Source organism: Osmia lignaria, chromosome 7, assembly GCF_051020975.1.
Source record: "Osmia lignaria lignaria isolate PbOS001 chromosome 7, iyOsmLign1, whole genome shotgun sequence".
NCBI lineage: Eukaryota > Metazoa > Arthropoda > Insecta > Hymenoptera > Megachilidae > Osmia > Osmia lignaria.
This window is the reverse complement of record NC_135038.1, coordinates 4,018,256-4,037,061: the sequence shown is the minus strand read 5'-3', so window position 1 is coordinate 4,037,061 and position 18,806 is coordinate 4,018,256. Positions and strand designations below refer to the sequence as shown.

The 18,806-nt window shown below is 40.7% G+C and overlaps 2 protein-coding genes and 1 long non-coding RNA gene across 5 annotated transcripts; 2 read left to right on the top strand and 1 right to left on the bottom strand.

Moving 5' to 3' along the window:
- Window positions 1–4,366: 4,366 nt before the first annotated feature.
- Window positions 4,367–6,335, top strand: LOC143305434 (uncharacterized). Its single transcript, XR_013062389.1, has 3 exons — window positions 4,367–5,035; window positions 5,112–5,340; window positions 5,453–6,335. It is a non-coding gene; the product is annotated as an uncharacterized LOC143305434 (long non-coding RNA).
- A 3,520-nt stretch (window positions 6,336–9,855) lies between these two features.
- HemK1 (HemK methyltransferase 1) lies at window positions 9,856–11,623 on the top strand. Its single transcript, XM_034335703.2, has 5 exons — window positions 9,856–10,113; window positions 10,307–10,395; window positions 10,461–10,674; window positions 10,742–10,995; window positions 11,066–11,623. Exons 1-5 carry the CDS (start codon window positions 9,856–9,858, stop codon window positions 11,307–11,309), a joined length of 1,059 nt encoding a protein of 352 aa, XP_034191594.2. The 3' UTR covers window positions 11,310–11,623.
- On the bottom strand, window positions 11,055–17,506 carry LOC117609401 (uncharacterized). 3 transcript variants are annotated; one of them, XM_034335684.2, is made up of 11 exons: window positions 16,946–17,506; window positions 14,421–14,736; window positions 14,178–14,355; window positions 13,531–14,113; window positions 13,208–13,461; window positions 12,969–13,144; window positions 12,651–12,885; window positions 12,410–12,590; window positions 12,119–12,347; window positions 11,748–12,036; window positions 11,055–11,193 (listed from the first exon to the last, which is right to left on the bottom strand). In XM_034335684.2, exons 1-10 carry the CDS (start codon window positions 17,070–17,072, stop codon window positions 11,760–11,762), a joined length of 2,556 nt encoding a protein of 851 aa, XP_034191575.2. In that variant the 5' UTR covers window positions 17,073–17,506; the 3' UTR covers window positions 11,055–11,193; window positions 11,748–11,759. The 3 variants fall into 3 exon arrangements, with proteins under 3 accessions (XP_034191575.2, XP_034191577.2, XP_034191576.2); XM_034335686.2 differs by having other exon boundaries at window positions 13,220–13,461; XM_034335685.2 differs by having other exon boundaries at window positions 13,537–14,113.
- Window positions 17,507–18,806: the final 1,300 nt, after the last annotated feature.

The following is an 18,806-nucleotide window of genomic DNA, read 5'->3' as shown; positions in this document are numbered from 1 at the left end:
TTATTAAATATCGGGATCATTGTTACACGGTTTTCTAAAGAAACTGAAAGACACCGATTCATAAAGAGAAAGGCGTCTGCAACCCCTCGGCCCGCGAGGAACCGTCCAAATCCGACTCGGTTACAACTAGCAACCCCTCTCGCCATCCCGTAACTTACCGTCACCTCATCCCAACACCCTCGATCCCGAGGTGAGGGTGCAGAAAGAACGCGATGGGGTGGCGTTTCATTTTTTGACACCCGGTGTATTTGATTCCACCCTTGTAATAAACCCCAGGGGTTGCCAGCCGTAGGTCCCTTGTCTCCCTACATGTCATATCGACACCTCACCCCAAGGGGTAGATGACTGCTAGGTAATTTGCTTTCTTATTTTCTCCGCGGCCTGGCGACGCGTCCTTCTTCTTCCTCCTTCTCTATTTTCCCTTCTCGTTCGCACGGTACCGTCTCGGTTGCAATCCCTATCGAAAAATCAGCCTCCCCGTATCCCTGCTACATTTTCCTTTGCCAATTTTCTTCTCGACGGAAAAGGTTTGTTGGCGCTGTTGAAACCGGTTGCCACGAAATCACGTGTGCGTTAGCTGACTTAGGTAAATTTTCGAAGAAATAATCAATTCTCCCTGCAGCTTATTACAGAAAATCGTTGTCTCTCGCGGAAGCATCGGTAAGGGTAAAGTCTGAGGGGTTAGCAGCGTTCCACCCCTGCATCGTGTCACCCCATTTGCCGGCTTCGCGCTCTTGTTTGTTTCGTAATCTTTAAGATCGGAAGGGTTCGGAGCTCTCGAAACGCCTGATAATCTATTGTCGAGTTCGTTGACAACTTTTCCACCTCGGTTGAACCGATAGTATCGAACCGACTCGATGGGAAATCGAGCCACGGAAAGTGAGTATCGATCGTGAAAATCACTCGAGGAAAAATAAAGAATTTTCTTTCGAGTCCGGACAAGAAGATCTAGGAAACACTCTTCGTAACGAGGACGATTCATTTCCGTCGCTGAACGAAGAAACTTCTTGCAGAGAATGGGGAGAAGAAACGAGTAGTGATTAAATATTATGACCAGCGCGATCTTCGAGGACGCGTCCACGAAAAACGTTACTTAGTATAATTAAAAGAACTTTTTGCCAACGGAATCTGTGCGCTCAGCCACGCGACGGGGACACAATTTTCCCATTCCGGTCCCTTGATCGCGTTAATCCTACCGTGCGGACAGTTCGGTGTCCTATTTTACTTTGCGCTATTGTCTCGACGAGAGGACAATATTTCCCGAGGTACAGCGATCACTCGTTTCGTGACTAATTATCCGAACCAGGAAAGGTAATCAGAAATGCGAGCTCGTATGATGATGATGATGATGATGATGATGTACGATGAATATGTCTCTCAGACAACTGTAATGTCGTCTTGGACAGAAGCAACAGAGAGACGAGGGTCTGTTAGTGTCAAGAAACGACTCGTCACACGAGGGGTGTACACCCCACACCTACTACAACTTCACCTAACTTTCTCACCGTTTCTGAGCAACCTCCGATTACCCTGGTTACGGGAACAGTCTCCGGTATCCCTGCCTTTGCACGGGATCTCCTCTTAATGAATACTCGCGCGTAAATGTTCGAAACTTCTCGGTAAACTTGCACGAAGGGTCAATAGTTGAATACTTAAATTTTTAACGACGTTACAACGAGCGTAAAGAGACACGAGTGAGTCGTTCGATGGGGTAAGATAGGATGAGATTATCGAAGGGTCTCTTGACCACCATGCAAGCGGTGTTTAGCCAGCAATTACTAAGAATCGAGACGCCGCATGCGTTAAGTTACGGGGTTAGGGACATCATCGGAATGCGACCGCTCCTTAATCAGGGTAGTTGCGTTCCCCTTCTGCCTTGGAATCGTCATCGTCTCTGACCAAGAACGACCCAAGAGAGAAGCGAACCGGAGGCGATCCTAGGGTCATTTCCATTCGCTCCTTGCAAAGTGGTATCATTTCCCAAGAGGCTGGGGTCTGCTTTGCTGGCCTTCAAGGTCCTGTGCCGCAGCTGCCCTTCTGCTCCATCGAGTACCGTTCAGTCCACTGGCTCTAAAGATCGATATACTCTCACCGGGTAGAATTCGCGATACGAGGCTATCACTGATAATGAAATTGTCCCTGACAACAGATGTAACCATCAGTCTGGAACTAACTACAGATTCCTGTAATTTTTTCCCCAGGCTGCCGCTCGCTGGAATTATGGCCAAACGATTTGCATGGAAATGGGAAGACTTCTGTGTAGATCAACTCAACCAGGAAATTCGAACAAGAACTTGCGAGTATACAAGGGTAATGATATAAATTGATAGAAATTCTCTGTTTGAAAAGTAAAAGTTCTATCGGTGACAGTTTATCAAATTGCAGGGCTGCCCGGTCTGGCCGTAAAGGGATGTAAGGGTCATAAGGTGGAAGGAGGTTTGGGGGTAGCTTATTAGAGGCACGACAGCGGGTCGAGCTCCACCTTGAAACCTCCAACCAACCACCATCCTGCCGTGAGTCTTACCACCTTGCTTCCTTCCATCCAGCCGTCGCCTTTCCTATCTTCTCTCTCCACATCCCCTTTCCCTTATCGTCTCTCCCTCTTCCTCTTCTGCTTCTATATAGTTCAAGCACCGTGGAAACGTGGCTGAACATAAAGGGTCGCCTGGGACCGTCGTACTTGCCGTTCGTCTTTAATCTACGAGGTCACCAAGCAACGACAACGACGACGACGAAGACTACCGTCCTCCAAATAAATGAGCACGAGCTGGGCGAAGATGTAGAGGAACATTCGAAAGGTACCGAGTGTTAAGCCAGATTTAATATTCATCCTGACCAGTGAAGCATCCTATTTTTACGTGTCTTTCACTAATACAAAGTTCTTATAGCGTTGAAAGATCTCCCTACGTATGTTTCGAATTGAACATCAGGTCGTCGATACCGGACGGAAATAGGTATCGACGCGTGGTCCCCGGGGATTTGTACTCCTTTACGCAACACCGAGTCCCGCGTGTGTAGCAGTGTGATTCAAAAAGACGGGCCTCGCCAACTTGCCGTGTCTCTCTCCAGGGGGTAGTTTTAAAATTCAACCTCCATACGATGTCTAAGGGGCCACACGCTACACGGTACTCATATCAATCCGTACGATCGATAGAAAAGTAGTCTCCCTGTGTCTAGATAGAGTGGATTCGGGGCCAGGATTATCGACGATTCCGTGCGAATTACACGCGATAAATTCTAACCCCAAGACACCCCTATCTCAAACAATTATCGTAACGCTGTAACTCAGATTTCAATGGGTTTCCTCTCTCTTCCAACACCGCTTTTCCATGTAGAAACACGCTGTTACAAATAATCTTATCGACGATCATTTGGATTATCGATACATTTGCTGTTATTAAGAAATTATTTAACAACGATCGATAACAGCGTCCATAGGTGAATGTTGATTCGTTCGCAAACAGTCTTTCAACCATTTTTCGATCCTTCATCCGTGTTTCTGTCAGTATTCATCGACTTTGTTCGACAGATCAGCCTGCAGCTGTTCTTTTATTATATTTTTTATCACGTCAAACCGTTTACACTGTCCCTGCGCGCGCCTTCTAGCCTCGAGGGAATCCTTGATAATCCAGATTTATTTATCTCTCCCGATAATGTCAGCTATCGCGTACGTGCATTTACAGGACTTCTGTGTTTTTCCATAAATCAAATCCGTGCGTCTGCGACAAAAATTGATCGACAATTGGGTTAAGTTTCGATTCGCCTCGTTTCTCCCACGCGTCACTCTAATCGTATCGATCGGCTACACTTAATCCATTAATGAACTTCCCTAGCGGGCTGGTTTTACTCTGGCTACCTGGGCTTTTCGCTACACTCTATCGGTTACACCGGATGTACCCTGTAACTTTATCCCTGCAACGATAAACGTTCCCAGTTCGAAATTCTCAGCCTTTAATTTTTCTTTCCGCGTAAAGGGTTAACGAAAAAAAAATAGAATCAAGTTTTCTCACGATAATTAAACGTCCAACCCCTTATTTCCATCGCTATTCACCCTCGCCAGTTTTGTGTACAATGATTGACTGAAATCCTTTTTTACAGGGCTGGTAAACAGGCGATAGGTCTCCCGATCGTCGCGGAAGGCGACGACAAATTCCTCAAATATTTATCTGTCTTTCCCTACAAACCCTTCAATCGTCGCCGCCCCCAAACGCCACTTCCGTTTCACGCTCACAGACTGTGTCAACGCTGACGCCTATCGACGTATGACAAATACCTCATCCCAGATGCTTGCACTTTCTGTCAGCCCTGACAAGCGGGACAAAAGGACGAGTCGAAGGGAAGAAAAGATTGGTAAGGGTGGCCGAGTGGGTGTCGTAGAGACACCCGTGGCTTGGCATTTCATCGAAATAAAGTGAAGTATCGTGCACACGCGGTTTGTTCGTACGAACACCAGAACCTTTTCGCGTATTCTCTTTTCCCAAGGTTCTCAGAGTTCTGAAACTTCGCTAAAACTTCAGTTACGTTTCAGAGATTTCGAGAACAAGCTGTACAGGAACCCTCTTCCTCTATCCAACGATCGTGATTAGGCCGCGTGTGCCTGACACGAGGCGTTAGTTTCCAATTAATTTATTTTTCAGCCGTTAATTGTTAAACTTAGATGGGCGGTCGTCGGCAATCCCGCAGTCAGGACTTGGAAGAAAAGAGACGAGATAGGTTGGCGGTAGCGACGATTGAGAAAGGAACAGAGGACCGAGGTGAGAAGGAGACGAACCGTTCGCGTTCGAGAGGGTAGAAAATTCGCCAGGCAGGGTGTAGGAATCGAGACGGGAGAATCGAGAAGTTCGAGAGAGGGATGGAAAGGCGGGAAGCCAAGACGCGACACGAACACTGGATTGGGTTACCGAGATAATTAGAATGATGATTAGGAGCGAAGCACGCCTCGTTGACCAATTCTTTCCCAAACCCTTTCTCCCAGACGAACTCTCTTTGCGAAAAGATCAACTTTCTTTTTAAAGGGTAACGAGCTGAACAGGAGGTAAGAACAAATAATTGTACAGTTATCTTATCAATAGGGTCATCGTTAACTTCTTGCGATGGAAATTGATTTACAGATGAGCTCGTCCGTCCTAACGCGTTAACAGTCACTCGACCCCAAAGATGATCAATCGAAATTCATCGAACAGCATGGACAACCATAGGCGAAATCGCTCTCGACAAGCTTCTACGAGCAATATTACAGCACCCCAGTGACACATTTTTACGTTTCTAAGCGTGATTGGTCGTTTAACTTGGTCCCCGTGAGATCGCTTGACCGAATATGGGTAACCATCGTAAAAAAAGGTAAAGGAAAAATTGCAGAGAGAAGGCACGATGGTTCTGAATACGAACATCGCTGTCACTGAAATTACTTATAGTTTCTTCTTCTTCTTTTTAACCATCTTCTTCTTTATAGGTAAGGAGCAGTTCCAGAACACGTATCAGACAATTGGACCTGACTTCGAAGATTCTTCTTCTCTCGGTTACGTTTACGTGCTCGACGCTGCTTAGCTCCATCCGCGTTGAAGTAGATGTGAATATTTGATCGGTCCTTCAACCTTCGCCTCCTTCGCCCTCCCACAACCTTCGCCTCTTACCTAACCCTCGGTCCCAGCTGCGGTGAATTATTTAACGCCCCCAGGGACACCAGTTACCAGCTCTGTATCCATGTGTCAGCGAGATTTTTCAAACTCTTTGTTCGCCTACCATTGTTCTAAGCGTCACCAATGACGCAATGGGTCATTAAGAAATAGTTTACTAATTTTTATACCGTTTATCGTCGTAGAGCCTTTATCGATGGATGAATGTAAAATGTTCAGCTCATTATTCCTTCTTTAAATCTTAAGTTTAATTTCATAGATGATTATTAAGCGTCATTTTATTATATTAGTTAGATATAACGAAATGTAAAGTGTTGTACTGCTCGATCAATATTGTTAAAAGATTGAAAAATCATTTTCAAATAGGAGGAATATATGTTTAAGAGCGTCATGGATTTCATGGACACACGCATTCAAACGATACAATTTGCTTTCATTGTTTTCGACGTCAATGAATTCGTGCAAATGAATATGCGGTGGAGCGTGCAATCACGTTTAGATTGCTTTAATTAATCGGCAAGTACAAGGTGAAAGACAAGTTTGGAATGTTTAACAGCCATTCGGTTTAAATTAAATTATGCTGACCTACATAGAACAAAGAGACCACGTACAGCGATCTCATACGGAAGAGTATAGAAACTTCTAAAGAAATCAATGCATCGAGGAGTATAATGTCAAATAAAATTATAATCTTGTAAATTTGTCGAAAATAAACTTAATTCTGCAAAGTGTTCAATGTTTAAAGCATTAAATTAGCCTACATTACACTACATCCATAATAAGATCAGTAAGGTAAGAGCAAAAAATATAATATAATTATCCGCATTGGCCTGAAATGCGACAGTATGTGTTTAGACGCTGAAGAAATAGAAGCCTTTATTATTATCTTTTACAGTCGGTTTACAAATTAGGGCGTTAATTATAATTTAATTGCAAAATTAAATCACCCGTAAAAAGAAGTATCAAATTCGACATTAACGCCATCTATACATAAGAGCTTGAAACTACTCGACAACTTATTCACTTATCGATCAACCCATTAGAAAGTCGGTAATTCACTAATAGCAGAACATCGATCGATAAATTGCCGAGCAGTTTCCTTACATTTCAAACAGCTGCAATAATAACCGAATTCGGGACTTCCTTTACTGCCGCGAGGGGTCCTCGACACCCCAAGTGGCTTCGACTGGGGTCTCTTGGATCCCAAGTAGATCGAACTGAAGGCTGCGTTTATTGCCATCGGGGTCCTCGAAACCCCAAGTGCGTTCGACTGGGGTCTCTAGGATCCCAAGTAGATCGGACTGAAGGCTGCGTTTATTGCCATCCGGGATCCCCGTAACCCCAAGTGCGTTCGACTGGGGTGTCTAGGATCCCACGAAGATTAAATTGAAGATTACGTTTATTGCCATATGGGATCCTAGAAACCCCAAGTGCGTTCGCCTGGATCGAATTGAAGACTATATTTGCTGCCATGTGGAGTCTCAGCCGAGGACCTCATTTATTTTACTTTTTCCAGTTATTTATCTAATTTTATCCCTCATTATAGGCCAAGGCCATCTCAGTATCCCTTACATCCCTGCATTCCTTTCATCCCTACATTCTTTTCATCCCTACATTCTTTTCATCCCTACATTCCTTACATCACTTCATCCCTTAAATCCCTACATTATTATTATCCCTACATTCTCTTCATCCCCACATTCTTTTCATCCCTACACTCTTATCATCCCTACATTCTTTTCATCCCTACATTCTTTTCATCCCTACATTCCTTACATCACTTCATCCCTTAAATCCCTACATTCTCTTCATCCCCACATTCTTTTCATCCCTACACTCTTTTCATCCCTACATTCTTTTCATCCCTACACTCGTTTCATCCCCACATTCTTTTCATCCCTACACTCTTTTCATCCCTGCACTCGTTTCATCCCTACACTCCTTACATCTCTTCATCCCTTAAATCACTACACTCCTTACATCACTTCATCCCTCAAATCACTACATTTTTTTCATCCCTACACTCCTTTCATCCAGAAATTCAGTAAGATTTAGTTCCCTTTTTCGCCACCAGAGGGCGCTGATTCGACATCGAAATTTTAGTTCACATTTTTGCCGCCAGAGGGCCAAAAACTGAGCCTGATATAGTTCCTTTTTCCGAAACCAGATGGCGCTGATTCGGCATCGAAATTTTAGTTCACATTTTTGCCGCCAGAGGGCCAAAAACTGAGCCTGATGTAGTTCCTTTTTCCGAAACCAGATGGCGCTGATTCGACATCGAAATTTTAGTTCACATTTTTGCCGCCAGGGGGCCAGAAATTGAGCATGATTTAGTTCCTTTTTCTGAAACCAGATGGCGCTGATTCGACATCGAAATTTTAGTTCACATTTTTGCCGCCAGGGGGCCAGAAATTGAGCACGATTTAGTTCCTTTTTCCGAATCCAGATGGCGCTGATTCGACATCGAAATTTTAGTTCGCATTTTTGCCGCTAGGGGGCGCTATTTTTTCAAAAATTTCGCGTAAAAGTAAACTTACCTTTACTTACCTTTACTCGAAGCAGTCTTTGTAATGTATTTATTATAAGGGATGCAGAGATGTAAGGAATATAGGGATGAAAGGAATGTAGGGATGAAAAGAATGTAGTGGTCTAAGGGATGAAGAGGTGGATGGAGTGTAGGGATGAAAGGAATGTAGGGATGAAAAGAGTGTAGGGGTGAAAAGAATGTAGGGAAGAAAAGAATGTAGGGATCATAATAATGTAGGGATTTAAGGGATGAAGTGATGTAAGGAATGTAGGGATGAAAAGAGTGTAGAGGTGAAAAGAATGTAGGGATGAAAAGAGTGTAGAGGTGAAAAGAATGTAGGGATGAAAAGAGTATAAGGATGAAGAGATGTTAAGAATACTGAGATGTAAGGGTTGCTGGGATGTAAGGAATGCAGTAATAGAAGGGTGCTGAGATATAGTGGAATCAGAGATATAAAGGGTGCAGACGGAAGTAATAAAATCAACACGTTCGTCCTCATAAGGAGTTTATTCAATAAGCTAAGAAAATAATTACAACATATTAAATGAACGCAGAAAATAAAATAAGGGTATATGTATGCCTTTAGGATCCGGTTTACAATATTTATAAATAATATATAATATATAATAATATATGAAATTATTTAACTTCTAATTTTTGTTATATGTTCAGTTATAACAAAATCTATTTATTATAAAAAATTACTAAAAAGTTCCGGCTCACATCATGACTAAAATTGAATTGCTAATTACAAAAGAACTAATTTGTCACAAACGTTAAAAATAGACTCACAATCAATCACAAACGATTTACAAACGAAATACACTAAGAGACCTTAAAAATAATAATATTTTATTATTAGGTATAGGTGTCTTCAATTGGGTTTACGAGGGGTCCTCGGCACCCCAGTCGAAAGCACTTGGGGTTCCTAGGATCCCAGATGGCAATAAAAGCAGTCTTCAATTCGATCTACATGGGATCCTAGAGACCCCAGTCGAACGCGCTTGGGGTTTCGAAGACCCCGGATGGCAATAAAAGCAACCTTCAATTCGATGTGCGTGGGATCCTAGAGACCCCAGTCGAACGCGCTTGGGGTTTCGACGACCCCGGATAGCAATAAACGCAACCTTAAATTCGATGTACGTGGGATCCTAGAGACCCCAGTCGAACGCTCTTGGGGTTTCGAGGACCCCGGATAGCAATAAACGCAACTTCAATTCAATGTACGTGGGATCCTAGAGACCCCAGTCGAACGCACTTGGGGTTTCGAGGACCCCGGATGGCATTAAACGCAGTCTTCAATTCGATCTACGTGGGATCCTAGAGACCCCAGTCGAACGCGCTGGGGTTTCGAGGACCCCGGATGGCAGTAAAAGAAGTCTTGGTCACTGTTACAGCTGTTTGAAATGCGTGGAACTGCTTGGCAATTAATCGACCGATGTTCTGAAATTAGCGAATTACTAAACCGACTATAAAACTGGAAAATAAAGGCCTTATTTCTTCACGATCTATAAACAAACTGACTTGTCTATATTCCGAGTGGATATCCACTAGCTGGCAGCACGTAAGAAAATTTATTAAGCAATCTACAGAATAAAATCTAACCGAGAATGTTTTATATTGTCATGTTAGTTAATTCATAGTTATGTGTTCGTTCAAAAAGTGATAATAAATTATCGTTTATGAAGTACAATGTGGTTTCGATATACCCTTTCGAATGCTCGTGCTTTTCTCAGTGTCGCAAGTGCTGAAACGTGTAAACAATGTAGTAGTCGAGGTAAAATAATCACGCCGATACAATCGGTGCAACGTTTGTTTGCAACAAACGTGCAATGCCCCATGGTCGGTGAAGTTATCGAACAATGGAGTGAGCGATTTAAAAAGGAAAGTATTCCAGAACCCGTAGAATCGATCGAGCACATCGTTGCACACGTTCTAGGCACTAAGAAGGTATTACACGAATTAAATGTTCAATTCATTCATTACATACTTTTATTGTTTTATTTTGTTTTGTTCTTTATTAACCGGCTATTGCGATCATCAGCCGGCCTTTGCTCTTTTCAAGATACTTGCTTTATTGACCTCGTTATGATTATTTATTATAAAGGAAAATAATAAGATCTCAGTGGAAATTTATTTTCAGATATTAGATCTCGTTAACACGCGAAATAAACGACTTACTTCGAAGGAATGTGATAAATTGGAATCACTGTGCGAATGTCGATTATCTAGGTAAAAACGTTTTCATCAAATCCTTAAATAACTATGTTTGTTACTCCTTTTTATATTCTCCACAGAATGCCAGTGCAGTATATAATAGGAGAATGGGATTTTCGAGATATTACTCTAAAATTAGTTCCACCAATTTTTATTCCACGGCCGGAAACTGAAATGTTAGTTCATTATGTTTTAAAGGCATTAAATTCTTCTCAAAATAAAAACCATGAAATTTTAGAAGTTGGATGCGGTTCTGGACCGATATCTCTTTCCATTGCGCATACTAATAAAACAGTAATTATCATAATGTTAATGGAACATGCGCTATATTTTAATTTAAAATAATAATGTTATGTTTTAGGCAAATTGTATAGCGATCGATTCGAATCCAGATGCTTGCGAACTAACTAAAGAAAATCGAGACAGATTAGGGTTAGAAAAACAAGTTGCAATTATGCATGCGACACTACAAGAGAATGGAACGATTGATCTTTCAAATGTATTAAGTGGCCCGAAAGATCTTGATTTAAATTCGAAAACTTTTGATTTTATCGTCAGCAATCCCCCATACGTGTCGACTAAACAGATACCTACCTTACCTCCCGAGATTAAAATGTAAATCAATCATAATTTCCGTTTAAATCTCGCAAATAGTAATCTTTCATTATTTAATTTTACGCTTTAGTTTTGAAGACTTGCCAGCACTTGATGGAGGAGAGGATGGTTTAAAAATCATTAAACCCCTGTTGAAATACAGTGCTACAGCTTTGAAGCCTGGTGGACGTTTGCTTTTAGAAGTTGATCCAACTCATCCTGAATACATACAATTTTTCACGAAAAAATATTCAATGTTCAAGCTTCGATACGAACATACGTACAAAGATTTTTGTAATAACGAACGATTTGTTGAAGTATCAAAAATATCATAAAAATGATTTCCATAAGACATTATTTACATTTATATAATTAAATGCAATATTTAAAATAATTTATTTGCCCTTAATCAATTATAAAATTGCATGTGTTATAAGAAATCGATCCTTCCTGTTTAAATAAATAATTCTTAACGAAGAAAATGAACCTACTTGTATGATATGTACAATGGAATAAGCAATATTATTTTTCAACTATGACAATATTATTGCAGTGTTATATGAATGTTATCTTTTATCGGATGTTAGAATGAATAAGTTTATATAAATACGTTCGATGTGATAATACAAACATTATTAATAAAAAGTGTACGTATAAAAAATTCCTGAAATATTTACACGAGTATAATTTTTAAATACCGATTTAAATATATCTAGCATCGAATGTATGCATTCCTAACTTTCAAGGATTAAAAAGACCTTGCTATCACTCACCAACGTGATCATTTATCGTGGAGAGAATTTGTCCAATTCTTTTTTAATCGAGGCTATCAATGGTACTGCCGGATCCTCTGGCGGAAGTTGGCAGTCAGTAAGTATACGTCTTGTGTCTATGTCTGGTAAATTAGGTCTATGAAACGGACCAGCACTCAATGGTCTGCTCCCCCAACCGCTACGAGACTGAGGTGGTTTACAATGTTCATTAACACTTTCCTCAACAGATTTTCCCGGTAATGAAGTACGGGGTCTTGGCTTGATTTCGGTTACCGGTGTTGTCGTAGGACTGAAAAGAAAAATAATCGATGAGTTTAAGGAGCCAGGAAACGTTGAATCACACTGCTGATATAAAATAAAATTATAGACACCTGATATAGATAGATCTTCCTTTGGTTTCTGAAAAAATTGTAAGGACATCTGGAGCATGTATCGCAGAAGTTGATCGAGTTACGCTCGACTGTTCATTCTTTGGATCTCTACTTCCAAAAAGACTGAAGGAATCCTCCAGCAGCTCGTGAAGCCTTCTTCTTGCTCTTCCTACAGGTCCAGATGGTGCTACATACGTTGGATCAACATCGGTTCCAGATGTACCATTACCTTAATAATATTAAATAAATTTTTCATTTAAACTACATAGTGAACTTAAAAGAAAATCGTACCTTCTGTGGACATGTGCTGTCTACGAAGATTCCAAACAATAGGACCCACAACTCCAGGGTCTCTGATCGCACTTGAAGTTCGCGCAAAAATTCTATCAATTGGTTCATCTCCTCTGAAAACATTCGCGTAATCGTTATCCCGTCTCGCCAGTTCTGGAGAATCTATATCCAAATGTTTCACCTAAAGGGAAAAAATGTTGGTTATTCTTTAACTTCCAGTAAATTGTACAAGTAAACATACCATAACTGGTTCAAGAACTCTGGAAAGTGGCTCGACGCTTTTCATGCTGGGGAACTGTTTGCAAGAGGGCATGGAAAGGTAAGAATGCGGCGAAGCAGTGGCTTCTTCGTCTTGCCTGCTATAATTGTTTTCCAAAGAATCAAAAGTTTCTAAGTGATCGGCAATCACATCTGTTGAATCGGAAGTCCTAGGCGTATCCATAACATTTGTTTCAGACATTCTCCCATGAGCTAATCTATATATTGTATAAAAAGCAATTAATAAAAGACATTATTTAATAATTAAGTGTTTCCCTTTATTTATCTTTGATTTTCCTACCTCGATCTCTTCGGAGGATGTTCCCATGGGCTTGGTTCACGCGCCTTTCTTTTCTGTTCCTCGTCGTTGTCGCTTGAAACCTCGTGTATACTTGCGTCTAGACTGTCAGGACTTTCAAGAGACACTGGAGTCCTCGATAAACTGCCAGGAGTCTGTCTGTGACTGGTACCGTCAGTCTGCGAAGAAGGATCGATAAATACATGATAGAAAAGTATATACCCAAGAAAGATGTAAAATACTTTGGCTTCTACTTCTGATGTCGAGAAAGCATTGTCAAGATCGGCAGTGGCTTGTATGTAATCCCGTTTCTTCTTCAGGAGATGATGAGTCGGTGGCGCAGCTACCGCGCTATGCGCTCTTTTCCTTTTTGCCGCAAAAATTAATCCCGCAACAATCAAGGCTAAGAGAATAAAACCTGCACTTGCTGCACCAATTAACAACCAGGCGTCCCTTCTTCTCGAAAGGGCCAGTGGTTGAGTTTCTTTCAAATAAGCTATGTATATAGAAATATATATAAGAGAATATTATAATATATATATAATGCATAATTACAAACACTTACGCTCACTTTGAATAATAACTGGTGCACCAAGCTCCAGTGCGACTTCCTGAGGTGATAACAGAGCCATATCTCTGGCTGCTGTTTCAGCAGGCACAGGTTTGCCACCTAAGTGAACAGAATAGATCAACTTGGTAGCACCACTTTCGGTCACGCTTGTATTTTGCATTCTAACTTGAACGGTTTGGTCTCCAGGATGATCCAACAAACGGAACTCGGAACGTTTATTCACGTTTGTCTCCTCTGTACTAATATTGTTTAATATCTGCTGTTTGGAATGATTACTCAAGGAAAATGGTGACGAAGAAGATGAATTAGAGGATACATCTATATACTCGGTAGTACTTTCGTTGAAATCCACTGGTGTAGTTGTAGATACATTTTCATTTAATACTTCTTCTTGAATGAGACTCGACGTTTTTAAGTAATCGTCCACTGAAGTATGATCTTTGTGATTCTCGATATTACTGATGTCAGGTTTTGGTAGAAGTGTATTTCTGAACTTGGATATTTGGAATTCTGAATCTGTTCGAGCTGTTAATTTAGTTTTCTCGATCATTTCTTTCTGGCTATGGGCAACGTCTGGCTAAAAACGAATATCGATAGAATATTGATAAAACAATTCCATAAAACATCTTTAACAAATATACCTTTTTTTCAACAAGTGTTTGATCTCTTGCCACCCTTCGAAGTTTTGGATCTGTTTGCAAAAGACCTAAGTGACGTTGCTGTTGTCTCGAGAACGCGGTTCTATATAAACGTGCTAATCTCAATTCGATCTTAGGCGGTACAGTTTCACCAGCTCGTAAAACTGTCAGCAACCAGTACCTGAAAAAAATATTACACGTTAAAATCAGTGAGTACTTTCATAGAATATAATCGTTGATAAAAACCTAGGCCCAGGATCATCTCCGATAAGAACACCGATATTTTGATCCTCGTCCTCGTCGAATGTAGGGGTTGGTTCGATACAGGAAGTACACTTTGGGTCGTAAGAGTCAGTTCGATGCGGGGATATTGGTTCATGATTATCTTTACCTTCGACAGGTGAGTAAAGCGTTACCGTATGATGAATTGTTCTAGTTTCATAAAAGGTCAATCCTTGATTAGGATCCACCCATGGTGGAGCATCTTTAGCGTCGGTCCAGAAGAAGTCTTGAAGATGAACCCTTCGTCCAGGCAGGTGTTCGATTAATATAATCTCGTCCTCTAAAAAAGAAAAGCACCGAGTCAGAAATTTGCCAAAAATGCTTAAATTAATGTCAGGAATAAAATTTATTATAAATTCAAACCAGTTGCAAAATTGTTATTGAAAGTTACAAAAAGAAAGGGATGAAGGTGAACGCATTGCTGTGCGAAAGCTTCACTTTCCCAGGAATTTATTGGACGTCGATAAGGACAATGACCTAAAGTCATGCGAATCGCTGGCAACGACATGCGACATCAACATGACAAAGATGAGTCGATTGTAAACTCACTGCCACGCTAAGCACAACTTGTACCTGTACAAGGGGTTTAAAAAATGATGTGCTTGTTGAAATAAACAGAAGACCTTAACCCTTTGTTAAGGGGAGCCAGGGAGAGTCTGGCATGTGGCATTCATTGCATGTCCAATCATTTGAAACGTCCTGTATAAGTATGGATAGGGTTAAAATACTGTCTTCCGTGTATGTCTGTAGAAGGGAGAAAGGAGGAATAGTTGAGGAATTATTGAAATTCATATTTCGCTGGAAATAGGAAACGAGGAAGTTATTGCCATAGTATAATTCATCGCGTGCTGTCGCTCGGTTTACTGTCCTGTAAGATTAACATTGTCTCTTTCAGTGTCATTAACAAGGACATTATTCGCAATACGTTAGTCATGCAATCACTAATTTAATTATTTCCGCGTTTAAAGGGTGAAATCAGAATTCGTGTAATACAGTTTGAACATTTTTTCCTGCTTGAAATTAAGTCAATAAACTATTTCACGCAGGTTTTCGTATGTACTTCTGAACGTATTGTTTTGTTTTGTAAGGACGACCTGATTTTATGGTCCGTTTGCGGTTTCCGCTCCGGAAGTATCATCCAAGTTCCACGTGCTCAATGCCGTCTGCAATTTTCTGATCAGACTATACGCTAATTCGATGTCGCTATTGATCGCAATATTAATTATCTGAAAATTGAGATCGATCCCAATGGATCGTCGACCGCCTGAAACTTTTCACACGTTTATGTAAAGACTCGCTGATGCACACCTTGGGTATATTTAGTCGGTGGTGGTAGTGTTAAATCGATAGGGAGGCAAGTTCCTATGGTGAAAATAATGTAAATTGATTCTGATTCAAGCACGCGGACTTTACCTTCGATTCCGCTACACTCTTTGTCTTTTCAAGCCCCTTGAAATCTCCACCCGTTACGAATTATTGCTGATTGTGTAGGTAAACTCTCACCTGTTATCGAGAACACGGAAGTTTCTTGCTAACAGCTCGATCGCACGATATTGTCAATCTATAGTCACGAAAGGGATGTACTAAGTTTCCCTAACAAATTTCCCTTTGCATTATTATATTCTTTTACAAAGTTTACAAGATAAGTTGATGCAACTTCGGTGCACGCAGCTCCGCTATTCAAGTTCAATATCATTCGTATCCAACAGATAGTTCCGGTTGCATGGAAGGGTTGAAAGGCGGCGTGTGACCGGGACCGGTACGAAATCCTCGGCGTGTCAGCAAATGGTATAGTACTTACATAAAACCCGACGTGTACCTGTACGTATACGTACGTACTTACGTACGAAGAAGCGTGCCGGCGATAATAATATCGATTTACTCGACGCACACCAGCAGCTGACCGCTGAATTACTTAAGCTGTCTTCTAGATTTCTGCCACCTAGTTTCCTCGGCGACACCGTTTCGAGTAGCCCGACACGAAACTTCGTGCGGTACTCTAATACACACGGTCACGGAACTTTGATTCCTATGACGTAGGAAGCTGTTCAACCTCGCCACAAAGCACATTGCGATATAGGTGTACATATACATATATACCTTGATGAATCTGTTTCGAAAGGTGCGCGCCAATGGTAGGGCGAATGAATCGGAATCGATACGTCTGACTAGATTAAATATTTCCCAGTTACATCCCTATTTTTTTTTTGTTAATATCTCAAATCGTTCCGACGTGTGAATGATTTAAAAATAATTAGCAGTACGTCGTGTTGGAAACGATACAAAGGCAAAAGTGAAGAAACGAATGAGAAAGTAAAAGGAAAAGAAACAGGCATACGCAGATTTAAGTGTATCGCAATTAGCTAACATAATTATTTTAATCAGTCTGTTTCGTCTTACAAATCCTTTCCTTGCCGGTACAAAATGTACCAAGCGACAAAAGTTTGAATTTAAAAAAAAAAAAAAAGAAAAAGAAAAGGGAAACTGACCAGCTCCCGGTGGAAGGGAAGCTTGTACTCTCAGGATGTTTGAATTTTCTTGTAGAAATATTAGGATTTGTACGATTGCGCCGAAAGAAACCGATAACACAGTACGGAAAACACCGCACACCAGCATCGCGCCGGATGCGCTCCGCTCTACTAAGAATACGCTGTTCACGTTTCTACTACGCTACATCAGAGATGTCCAGGGGAGCTATGGACTTCTCCCACTTTCTCTCGTTTCCCCTCGAATAGTTTAACGATAAACAAGGTACAGAACAGAGTCTATCTTCGTCTGTCACAATCTATTCGAGGGGAAAATGTATAAAGTAGGGGAACCTCGAGGCCCCCTTGCATATCTCTGCGCTACATGCACGGTTGTACAACATTGATTTATGGCGCAGGCGCGTTTCCCCGCGCATACGCACAGTATACTTTGCTTTTTTATCAAACGAAATAACTATTTATCAATTTAAAAAGCGTAGCAGCTTACCACATCACACGGACCACTTGTTAAGAATTCTTTTATTATACCATTGCTTAGTTAATCACATTAAAAAGCGGTTCAGGGATCAAAAGAAGTATATTAATCATTAAAAATCTGAGAAACAAAATTCACGATACAAAATAATATGGCAAGAATATACTGTATTTTTTTCTTTTAATCGTTATCATACGAATCACTACCATTTAATCATTATCATTACTTACAAGTCATACTGTGGTTGTTTTTTTCGGAGGATGTACGTGTTTATGTATGTGTATATTTCATTACGAACTTATTATTACTGTTATTACTATTCTTATCGATATCAGTACGATGATTCATATTTCATGTTCTATTACATTCACTGTCGTCGTTTTAATCATTGCCATCATTGTCAACATTGTCGTCTCCATACCGTCTCGATACCCTTTTATTAGCATCGTTATCGTTGCTCTTTCTTTTCCTTTTAATGTTTCTATTGTTATTAATATTTCCCTATCATCGTCGCTAATCAACACCATCATCGTTACACTTGCTTCGACGCAGTTAGACACAACGTCACACTGGTATATAATACATTAATAATAACGCGTTAATTAAATACATACATACGCGTAATAGGTTCAATACACTTTGTGTCGATGTAACCCTACTACACGTGGTTTCGAACATTTCATGCTATCAGTAAGAAAACCGTTGCACAAACCTTGTACACGTACCTTTTTTTTTACCATGAAAATGTATCCTCGCGGCTGATATACAAATTTACCGCGTAATTTCACTGTCTATATATATATTTATATAGATACATACATACATTATGTGGACACAAGCATACCAACGTCCAATACGTAGACGTGCACGCATACGTTTAACATACATAGTTAAATGTATATTAAATCGCATCTGCACGTTGAAATTTTGCAACGCTTAAACATGATTGTCGGATGCGTATATACAAAGTTATTTACACTCCTGCTGTTTCCAAGATTTTTACTAGTCCCCCAGAAAATATCCAATTCCTACCAGGTTCCTCGATTATTGTATAAAATGATATTCAAAATATTAAAACTTCATTTTTTCGTGGTATCCTTTCAATTTCATTTTTTCTTATTATTATTAATTCTAAGGCTTAATAGACGAAGAACGAGAAGCGTACAAATATTCAAAGCTAATTGTGAACACGTTGGAAAATGGCAATAATGGAATCGAGGGAAAATTCAGCCAACCAGGGCGACAATCTTTTCCTCTTTCCCCTTTACCTTCTTTTCTCTGTTGGATTTTCAAATTGCAGTCCAGCTGCTCGGTGGGGTTGTGTGTGTGTGTGTGAGAGCTCGAAAACGCAAGGGAAGCGAGTTTACGCTGAATGAACCGGTATGGTAT